We start from the raw sequence: 12046 nt of genomic DNA on the forward strand, positions 1-12046 counted from the left end.
AGATAATTATACATGTATATATAGATATCTTAAGATATTTCAGCATGGCCCTCTTAACCCGTGGTCCGTTAACACAGGGTCGTGATGGCTTGATTCCCGACATCCGTGCGTAAACAGGTCTGTACTGTACTCAGAATTTGGAGTATGTGTCTAATGAAGTTAAACACTAGGAATTAGACTGTTAAGAATAATTAAACTCCTTGTTGCCCACTTCTTTGTTAGTCTTTTCAGTGTAGCTTTATTCACCTACTGCAATGGTGATAAATCACCAACTCCACCAACATTACTTCTATAGAGCCTTTGATCGAAGTTTGCAAAGCACATTGCAAACATTAGTTTTGTAGGTAAGCATCCTTTCCACAGGTGAAGAAAACAAGGCAGAGATAGCATGAAGTCAGCCAGGATCCTGCCTCTCCCAGGCATGTACTCCAACTTCTAGACAACACTATGCACCCACAGTAAATACAACTACCTGCCTTTTGCTAAGAAAGGGGTGATCATATCCCTTTTAAGGAAGCCCTAAGATGCAAATAAGTTTGTCCACTAATAGATTTCAGAGGCCTCCTTATACAGATACAGCATTTATAACAATGAAGAATTTTTAAAGAGATATTTGGCTGTAAACCCTCTCACTGAATGACAGCTCCAGCTAAAACTCAGCTGAGGAGATGCACTCTCTGAAGGATACGACCAGGGATGCAAAGGAAAGAAAAGATAACCTGCCCTCTACCACTCTGCCGATTGACAGACTCTCCACCTATACAAGAAGAACGTGGAGTGGGAGGGACTCGAGGAGTCTCCTCTGTCAGCCCACACAGGGATTTGGGGGTGGGGGAAGTAACCCTATGTATGTTTAAAAGAACAAAAAATCCTTAAACTTTTCTTCTACCCCAAGGGATATGGATATTAACCCTAAGTCCTGCTGCTTGTGGGCCACTGGCAAACATGTGATATCCACATACACAAGCAGCTCAGCTGTTTTTGCTTTTTAATTCCCTACGTCACCTAGTCAGCCTTGTCCTTGAACAAGTCAGCCTGGCATGTACCCAGAGAGCCTCATAACATTACCACTGGACAGGGCTCTTAGTACTGAATTTATTAAAGAACTTTCAAGTCCTCATGAAGGGCCCAGTTCTGCACCCTGACTCACAGTGAGTAGTACTTTACTCCATGAGTAGCCCCATTAAGATGGGGCCCAGTTCTTCCACTCCCTAAGTGAACCTGGGTGAATTGCCATGTCATGAAGATAATGATGGACTTCAGCCCAGAATGGCAGGTTGATCAAATCAGTCAGACAAAACAAAGATTTTTTGTTACATTTAGTGAGCGTTAAGGAGAACGTTCACAATTACACATTCTAAGGACTTATTTTTCTGTAACACAGATGTCTTTGGAAACAAAACAAATAGGACATATTGCAAAACTGCACTCCACATCGTATATACTTCAGAGTTACTACTGTATTATTCCTTATTACTTGGAGTAATAAACCTGGAGTAAAGAAGATACATTACAATACATAACACTAAACTAAATACTATTCAAGCCCAGCTACTATTACACTGATCTGCTATTGTGAACAGGAAAAATATTCACCACTATATTTTAAAAACACATAGTAGGTGCTCAGTATATGTTGAACTTTGGCTATATGAGGAAAACCAAAAATATTTGCCCTTGGCATGTGGGCATTTTATATACATAACATCAAAACATCTGTAACTGTCCACACTTGGCAGCACCTACAACCAGCCCAGATTAAAAGACACACTCAAAACCAATCCTCATTTTTCTTACTATTAACAAACATGACACACTCAAAAGTCAGTATGGTTTTCCATATTAGAAGCTTAAAGTAACTAATGGAACCATTCTTCCATATTCTCAGAATTTCTTTTGATGACTAATGAGCGTGGCAGGCAGCTCAAAATGACAGAGTATGAATCTAGATGAAAGCCTTTTGTCTCACTTTTTAGGTAAGATTATAAGTAATATAGAATGTAGCTTCTATCACAATATGAGATTTTCTAAGGCTTTTCCTGAAAACAGCTGTACTGGTGTAATCTTGTGTGATTAAACTGCCAGGAGTATTGGCTTGTTGGCACAGATACTAAGGAATCAGTGATTTAACAGACTATACTAGAAGCTTTAAAAAACTGTTTCACATTTTATTTACCACAGCATGAAAGTGCTGAATATGAGGAAAAGGTACCAAAGGTTTAGGGGGTTTGCTTACCTTCCAGCAGGTCTCTTGCCAGACCTGGTTCTGCCCCTGTGGACCGAACAAAGTCTGACAGGACCGCGTCCATATCAAGAGTCATGTGATCATGTAGAAGTGCTGCCACACACGCAGCAGTAGCAGGATTTGTTGGTAGGCTACAAGACATCCATCTATAAACAAGAGCAAAAATACGGAGTTCTAGATGTATTTGTCATAGTAGGCTATAAAATATTGGAAATCACACGTTTCCCCCCCCCCAAACAAAACACCCAATTAATTTTTTTTTATAAAATGACAATAAAAGGTCAAAGTTACAATGATTAAAAAAAGAAAATACATTTACATAAATATCACGTTGATAGCATTTATGATCTGCCTCTGCCTGGGCTCACAATCTGTTCCAGTGACTGAGTATTTTAATAACTAGTTCTCATCTTTCACACTTCTAGTGTTCTCTTCTATTTTTCTTTGCTCTTTTAAAATATTCCTTCTGCACAACTTTTCAGTGCACAAGGAAGTTATACAATTAAAACTCCATAAGAGTAGGTGTTAAATGTCGAAGTCTCCAAACAGGCACATGCTTAACTCTAAGCATGAGAACTGTCCCATTGGTTCAGTTAATGTGCTTCAAGTTAAACATATGCTTATCTGGACCAAGGCCATATTGCATGACCTTTGTATTAATATACTTTTAATATAAATACACTTATATTATAACTCATTACTTGTTCCCTTATTTATTGTATCAATATCTGTACCAATACGTAGGTTATTTCTATTGTCCCTGCCTGGAAGATGTACTTGATAGGGAATCTATGTCTTCTCCCATTTCCTCGGAACTAATGCTGTCTTCCTCATGGGCGTGCTGTGAATCATGTTCACCATCACCAACAGCAGCAGCAACTTGTACCTCTTTTGTGTGAGATGCTGTGTTAACGAACCTTCTAAACATCTGCATTAGTGCATCTCTTTTAAGTACAATAATGATGACACCCACAATGAATGGAATGACACCAAAAGCTGCTACTAGGCCAATCTCCAGATTGTTACTGCTCATATTTCTGGAAGGTGGTGGATATCTACTCTCCCCAATTCCTTTCTATCATTTGAGTTGACAGTCTGAAGGGACCCACACTCACTCACAATGGCAGTTTCTCTCATTGGTTGTACATGCCTTTCAGCATCACAATCAATGACACGTGCTATTAATAGAAATCTTGTCAGGACCACACAAAGCAACACCTTTCACTGTTGCAGGAGCAACTTTTTTTTCTTCTTCTATATCAGCATGATTAAGAGAAAAACACATTTTCAAGATAACATTGTACATTTCTTAAGAAAGCCATTGTTACATGACTGATCTTTATAAACACTTCTCTGGTTTCATTCAAATGTAACAACTATTCAAAATATAAACTTACATACTGCAAAATACTGCACAACACACCAACCCCACTCAAAACTAACTGGAATGGAGCTGACTACATTTGTTATACAAGTTCATTTTCATCTTGAATTAAGTAATTTTCAGGCAAACAATGAACCATACTACTATAAATATTACAGACACCATTGTAGTGTAGTAATCCCAGCATACTCTGCAAATGGATTCTTTCTTCTACTGAATTTCCAGTGATGAAATTCCCCTCCCCCCTTCAAAAAAAACAAAACAAAACAAAAAAAAACTAAGAAGAAGTTAGGAACAACTACCACAGACACAAAGTGAAAGTTGGGCCCTAATGAAGTCAATGTGAATTTTACCATTGACTTCAATGGGACCAGGATTTCACCCATGCGTTCTGCTTGCATCAGATGCAATTATAGATCACGTTAATAAAATTAAAATAATCCCAATTGTTAGTTAAAACACAATCAATAAAATGCTTTACTTAAAAGCCATCAGCCACCTATTTTACAGAAACTGTTCCAGGCCAGCTAGAGTAATTACTATTAATTATTTAATATCAGGGGATTCACAATAGACTAACATCTTCCTGAAGTGGTAGGAAGTCAGGTTTCCTTTGCAGAATGATTCACTTATTTTATAGCAAAGTGATGCAGTATGTGTTCAGCAGCTTACTGTAGGTTGTTTGTACCATTCAGTTGCTGAGAAAAGTAACAATCACACCAGTATGTGACAATGACTCATGGCCTAGGAACCAGCACGTAGCAGCTAATGGAACCACAATCATAGCTGATGAAATGCAAATGTATTCTTGTTTTTGTATAGATAATGGAATTTTTTATACAAGCAGTATGCAATTAAATCTTAAGCAAGTGAAATATTTTAAATGTACTTAGAAAAACACTCTGGAAGCCACCTTTGCCTATTGTGTACTAAAAACAACCTCTGGAAACAAAACAGAAGGGTTTTTCATTTTCTGTCATGCACAATTTTTCTTTACAGTGTCAAAGCAAAAATAATTGGGAAGGAAAGTGCACTGTATGTCCCATCTCTGGCATTTCCTGACAGGCGCAACATAGCCTTGTTTATGTGCAATCAGGAGCTTTTCTTTAGTATTTTACTTTCATTGTTGACCAAGTAAAGTGGCCTTAAAATAGAAGTAGCTTTAGGATAATTTGTCCCCAGAGTTTTTAAATCAACCCAGAGGGGAATCTCTCTCCTATATTCATTTTTTTTCTAAATACCCTTGGATCTAAGGAAAGGTCTAGCCTTTGGGTAACAGATTAATAAGTATTAGATACAGTAGGGGAAATATTCTTGCTTATTTCCTGAACAAGTAGAAGCTAATCTATTTTCATAGACAACTCTCCCTACAAAAATTTAGAGCAGTTGTTTTTAAGAATGGCTGAATCAGACATATTTATCATATAGTCAGTATTCAAACTTCATTTTAAGGAGCTTTTGAGGATTGTTAAGGAATCAGAACAGATCAGAGAGGAGATGGTACAAGTGAAATGGTGTAGGATATAAATGAAACTACAAGTTTTACTTTTATTCAGCATCTATCATTCATTCCATCAAGAGGCCAAAGCTAATCTTTAAGTGAAAAGATCAGATGAATGTGTAATCTCATGGGCTCATTCATGCTTTTGCCATGAGTCAAGAGTAAGGGGAAATATCTTTTTGTGCTGCACTGGGGGCAGACTTTTAGTTGGCTCCTGGTTCTGCCACTGCAGCAAAGAGGGAGTAAACTGTGCCAGGTCTAGAGCCAATGCAGTGCATGTTCCCCAGCATGCTGGTGCAGCTATACCCTGTGCCTCCTCTGTTCTCCCCCTCCAGCTCACCTGCACAAGAGGGGAAGTAGCAGCTCTGCAGAGTCCACTTCCCCTCCCATACTGCTACCCATGATGTGGGTAGCCAGTACTGACGTGCGAAGGGGCATTTGGATGCTCTTATGCCTCTGTGCTAGGTAGGCCACACTTCAGCACACTCTCCCTCACGCCCTGCATTATAGCATGCGTGTGTATGTATCCATATATACAAACAAACAGACTCTTCTGAAGTTTATTTTAACAGCTGTTGCTCAACTGGACATTGTCAAAAGGTTAGGAATTTCTTGAAAGAAAGCCCTTGGTGATAATTAGGTTTCAGAAAATAGCCCTTACAATAGGGTAGGATTATCATTTAAGTTTAATAATAAGTAAGTAAATATCTTGGATTTCTTGGCATCTCTCTCTTCAAAGGACTCAAAAACACTTTATAAAACTACATTTATAGACATGCTACAAAAGGATCATTTCACCAGCTACGAAAGCAATTGCTGCATAGGGAATGGTTTGTCCCTCCTAAAAATGTGGTGCACAAAACACCTTGAAAAATGGGTCCATTCAAACTGTAAGCGTTGGAGATGAAGTCAAATGTGAGCTGGCAATCTAGGCCACATACGTTTTTATTTAATTTACTTACATTGCACTCATCATTGTCATATCAGGCTGCGTTTCAGAAAGGTAAGAGAACCACTTTCACAACTTTTAGCACAACTGGACAAGGGAAAGCTATAAAAGTTCACCTAGAACCAGTAATCAAGGGAAACATGGAAAGATTTACAAGAAAAATGCAAGCACTTCACGAAAGCCCATTACCTTGATAGATTATGGCTAAATTTGGCCATAGGGTTACAGTTTGGTATACATTCTGTTCAGCAGTTGAATTTTAACAGTTTTAAGCATAAGGTACGAAGGGAGTAATGTTGCTGCTTCCAATATTTTCCTAGTAAACACAGATTAATTTCTAAAATAGCTGCACACAAGGAGAGGAGGGGGTTAAACAGGAGAACATTGTAACCAAAAATCCATGACAATTTTCTTTATGACCTGGAGAATGGATGAAATAAACCTGCACCAGAAGGATGCAGACATTCAGATTCAAGTTTAAAGAGCTTGTTGAAGATGAATGATGCAAAGCATTAGTAAATTTCAAATCTTAATCATAAATGACTCATCTGGCAGTAAAACTTTGTGATTTTTAGAAATGTGTATATTCAGGGTAGTCAAATACAATCATTAATCGGTGCGGGGGACAGATCATTCAAACATTTGGAAATTTTAGCTGTATGTCAGTCTGAACGAGTCAAATCATGGATCATCTGTATACTAGCAATATTTCACTATTTTTAATGCTAGGTTTCCCCCTCCCATTATTTCAAATATCTTCTGAAAAGCACTTCAGGCTGAGAAATATTTTGTGGCGTAACATGGGTTCCACATTCCCAAAGGTTCTGTTGGGTCAATGGGCAAAGCAAGTTGCTAGCTAAGCCAGAAGGCCTAGATAAATCTAGTCTGAAGAGGTATGTCATCGTGCCAATGAGAGATCTGAACAGGTCTGAAAACAAGATCCAGTGACTAGAGCACTGTTCCAGTAGAAAGCGACCTTTCTTACAATAATAAATATCACCTATTCCCCCCACAGCCACACACATTAATGTGGCTGAAAGCAACATATTATTAGGAATTTATGGTGAGTCAAATAATATTACAAAATGTGCACAGGCAAAACGCTAGGGGTAAAGCTCCAGCGCCATCAAAGTTAATTACAAAACTCCCATTGACTTTTGTTGGGGCCTAGACAGGGAGCTGGATTGGATGACCTAGTAAATCTTTCCCCTCTCCACTATCTATGACTCTGCAACTATGAGGGATGAGTGAACCCCAATAGGGTCAGAGATCTGGTTCGGTTAATGAGCTGAAAGTTTGTATGCTTATCCCAAAGGCATTAACACTTCCTTTTCTTGGACAGTAAAATCAGTCTGCATCCTACTTGTCTTTTCCTTCCTAGCCCCACACATTTATCAATAGATCCCTCTCCTCCTCACAGCTGTGGTCCATTGATCCCTCCCAATTCATGGCTATGGCTGGTCAACATGTTTCTGTCAAAACTATTTTTGATGGAAAACTGGGTTTTCAACAAAATGAGTCCCTCCCCGCAAAAGCATCTGCTTTCTACAGAAAAATAAAAAAAATGGAATAAATTAAAACCAAAAACCTTCATCTGAACATTTTCAGTTTGAGTTTTCAGTTAAAAAACTCCAATATTTCTGTAGGGAAAAACACCTCCAACATTTCAGATCAGCTCCCCTCATAACCCCCTCTTTTTTCCTAACTTCATGTTTATGATTTTAAACACACACGTTTGACTGCTCAGTTTCATAGTTTTTCTTCCTGGGTATTTTCCATAATGAGACAGGAAGACACAAATCAAGAATATATATTTTATTTAGCTGATTTAGTACTATCGAAAACATGACACAAGCCATAAATAGACAGTCCATCTACCATGTGTGTGAGGGGGTGGGACCCACAGCATTTCATTTATATTTGCATAAAGAGATTTTTGGTGTGGCCCATCAGAGAGATGGGACATGTTCAAACCTAAATCTGGAGTTTAAAACTAGCGAGAGGCCTTAACCAAGCCTCCTCAGAGCTAATTTAATATTTGAAGGATGTGCAAGATTGGCAACACTAGAAACTGAAGTCCTCTTTTCACAGGACAAGTGCAACACAGGCAGCAGTTAAGGCTTTTCCTCTCTGCCCAGTCACTACGTCTTGGTCCAGATGAGGGCAAGTCCACGGGCAAGTGGCTAAATCGTTCTCTATTCCGATTTAATCTTTGGCCTCAATTCAGAGGCTGACAGTCATTTCTGTTAATGGATTTTTGTGACAAGGATTGGCCCGAGATCATATAGATGACCAAATAAATATTGATAACTTTTGGTCATCCTCAACTTGGGAAAGACCCAAAACATTGACTTGAAAGTGAATGGCCCTTAAATCCAAATATCCTGAGCCATCCAACCCACAATGTAAATGAACTAGAACAAGGTTTTCTTAAGCTTGAAATCCTTGAAATATAGGAAAGCCAGAGCCATCTCTCAGTGCCTTTATGACATCATGAATCACCTTTGCATTGCTCTCATGGTGACACAGGTCATCAGAACCCCATACTCTGTGTGTGCCAATAGCTTTGTAGCTCACCTGTAACCCATCTCATAAGTTGCACCAGAGGTCATGCCAACAGCCTAAGCAGTTTTTTTCCCCAAAAGAGATGTTGCCTTGTGTTGTAGACGATTCATCTTCCAAGACCCATACATACAAATAGAGAATACTTGGGCATTCTATTTTTAATGCCACTCTGGCTGATGTCGGAAGAGAATGCAACACACTGGTAACTGGACTATAGCCACAGCTGCAACTTTTACTGAAATAGAACAAGTCAAACTGCGGCATTATCCCATTGCCAATGCTCTCTAAAGTAGTAACTAATCAGAAAACCCAAGAACACCTACTTCTTGGAGAAAACAGGGGCATCCTGCTTTATGAGGGAAACTGTGAGAATCTTGCCTCTGTATGATGGGGGCAGCATATAACACAAGCTGGTAAACTCTGTTCTCTCAGCTTCCTTCAGTTTAGGCAAGAATTAATCTTTCAATCAGACTTTCTGATAAAAGGTCCTTTTCGCCAGAAAGCCACTTTTAGTAATAAAAACAGACCCAGATGGGACAGGAAAGAAAGACTTAAGCAAGGAAAGAAAAACTATAAGGAAGGAGGCGGTGACTCACGACAAATTAGAAATTCAGAATCCAGCTGGCTGCCAGACTTTTTGTTCTAACCAAATGAACACAGCACCTCCTACACTACCGAACCATCACCATGTTTGCTACTAATGGCAATTGTAACTATTAACACTTGCTCACTCTCATAATGTTGCATATCCACTTGGAGCAGATATCATCAGTCTATGAAAGCACAGTCTTCCTCAAAAGAACAACATTCTTCTTACGGAAAATAAATGCATAAATAAATTTAATACTTAGCACCTGAGGTTCTCATTTATTTAATGTCAGAATCCTCTCAGAAGAGGAAGTTGAAATCCACTTTGAAGGACTACAGAAAATGACTTTCAGAAATGCCATGCTGTTTGCATGCAACGGACAAAGGGGTTGAATCACAAGCTTTTCACTTCTGAAGATTTAAAATTAAAAACAAAGACAGCTAATAAAAATACACTATGAACCAGATCGAAAGCCCAGTCAGTAGAAAGGTTTCCATCAACTTCAGTGGGCTTTGGATCAATTCATCTGCTCCCATAGACTTTAACGCCAGAAGGGACCATCATGATCATCTCATTCGACCTCCCGCAAATTGCATACCACAGACCCTCACCCAGCCACTCCTGTAATAGGCCCATAACCTCTAGCTGAGTTTCTGAAGTCCTCAAATCTCAAGTAATAGAAATGGGATGAAATTTGATACTTGCACTTGCACAACCTTGCATTTTGCACTAGGTACTAACAAGAACTTTTGCTACAAACTAGGGACTTATCAGTTGGAAGCTACAGAGGAGGAAAAAGACCTGAGTGTGTTGATCAACCACAGGACAACTATGAGCCACCAATGTGATGTGGCTGTGAAGAAGGCTAATGCAATCCTGGGATGCCTCAGGTAAGGTATTTCCAGTAGAGATAGGGAAGTGTTACTACTATTATCCAAGGCACTTGTGAAGACCTCATCTGGAATATTGTGTGTAATTCTGGTCTCCCATGTTTAAGAAAAATAAATTCAAACTAGAACATGTGAAGAGACGGGCTACTAGGACAATCAGAGGAATGGAGAACCTACCTTATGAGTGGATACTTAAGGAGCTTAGCTTCTTTAGCCTAACAAAATGGAGACTAAAGGGCAATATGACTGCAAGATGAGCACTCAGAAGGGGGAGAATTTATTTAAATTAAGGGCAAATGCTGGCACAAGAACAAATGGCTATAAACTGGCAATCAATATGTTTAAGATTTAAATTAGATGACGATTTCTAGCCATCTGAGGATTGAGTTCTGGAACAGCCTTCCAAGGGGAGCAATGGGGGCAAAAAACCTAACTAGTTTTAAGACTGAGTTTGATAAATTTATGGAGGGGATGGTATGATGAGATTGCCTACAATGGCATGCGGTCCTTCTGCGACTAGCAAATATATCCAATGGTCGGAGATGGCACACAAAGGTTATTTATTTTGTTAATGTGAATTCTTTAAGTGTCTGATTAACATTGCTGACTCCTCTTGACTGGTGAGGCAATGTGAAGGCTAAGGGCAAACTGTTATCCTTTTCCGAGGGGCACCATCTCTCTGTGGTTGAATTTGTATTTTTTTTTAATTTGCAGACATGTATGGTACAAAGACTCCCCAGCTTTACATAGCTCCAGACACTGAAAATAATTTTTACTGAGACATATCACATTTTAAAGTATTTTTAAAAATGTCACTTAGTCCACCCTTTAGATAACTGAATTCAGTAAATAAAACAAATCTACGAAATAAAACCACATTTGATGCAGCAAACAACTGGTTTCTTTTAACTAAGGCTTTCATAATTTCTTCCTCAGTTTTCTCCATGTGAAGTGCATCCCATAGCATTCAGACAGTTACATAAAGACTTTTCATTCTCTTTTTACAGCATTTCTAAAGATGTTCCACTTTTGATTAGAAACATTTTGCCAAATGCACATTTGCAAAATAGCCGAACAATTATTAAGGAAGAAAGCAAAATTAAACAATCAGATCCATCAGATTAGATTTGCTTTGAATTTGAGCCGACAAACCATCAACAGTAAGGGAACTGGAGTTAATGCTGTCGCTCAGCTTTTAGTTCACTAGGTCACAAAATTGCTCAGAAAATCGTCCGCTCAGGTAACAAGGTGGTGAATTATTAAAGAAAGAGCAGCAGCCTGAGTGACAGAAAGAAAATGTTTCATCAAAAATAATTGATAGGAATTACTTTGAATCTCTAAAGTATTTATAGTGACCAAGACACAGACTCACCTCTGTTAGTAATTAATATAGATCATCTGAGAGAAACATGGCTATTTCCAAACATGGATTGTCTTCTCCTGAGCCTTGGTTTATAAGGTTAACTTAATTTCCACTTTATTTTATCCACCATAGACCTCCCTCAATTCAATAAAGCACCTCTATTCAGAATACCACTTAAATACATGCTTAATTTTCAGCATTCTAAATCAATGGGACTTAAGTATATTAAAGTTAAGCATTTACCTAAGAACTGTCCTGAACAGCAGAGGACTTAAGCAGATGCCTAAGTGGTTTTGTAATCCACTATGAGTTTGTGTTAGAAAAATTCCCATGACACCAAAGTCCACAATATATGTAAATTGGAGCTGGTTGAAAAATGGACAGAATTTCACACAAAGAAAAATGAAATTTCAGATTTATTTCTGTTTCACAGGGTTAAAAACAGAACAGAGAGACAAGTAAGGAAGACTTTATGGGTACAACTGTCCTGGGCACTTCTGACACTCTCAAATCTGAAATGTTACATTTGCAGATGCAGAGAACACTTTTCAGGGTTGCGC

The 12046-nt window shown here is 38.6% G+C and overlaps 1 protein-coding gene across 6 annotated transcripts in view; it reads right to left on the reverse strand.

Annotated features, from left to right (window-relative positions):
• The window catches only part of OTUD7A (OTU deubiquitinase 7A), a 402354-nt gene that overhangs the window by 120712 nt on the left and 269596 nt on the right, over positions 1-12046 (reverse strand). For 3 of the 6 annotated variants that reach the window (XM_044980928.1, XM_044980927.1, XM_044980929.1), the window contains one exon: positions 2237-2391. In XM_044980928.1, coding sequence (XP_044836863.1) covers positions 2237-2387 — 151 coding nt within the window. In that variant the 5' untranslated portion in view covers positions 2388-2391. Of the gene's footprint in view, positions 1-2236; positions 2392-3009; positions 3311-12046 lie in introns of those variants that run through there. The other 3 variants (XM_044980926.1, XM_044980931.1, XM_044980930.1) reach the window with 2 other exon arrangements.

This window comes from Mauremys mutica, chromosome 11 (genome assembly GCF_020497125.1).
Source record: "Mauremys mutica isolate MM-2020 ecotype Southern chromosome 11, ASM2049712v1, whole genome shotgun sequence".
NCBI lineage: Eukaryota > Metazoa > Chordata > Testudines > Geoemydidae > Mauremys > Mauremys mutica.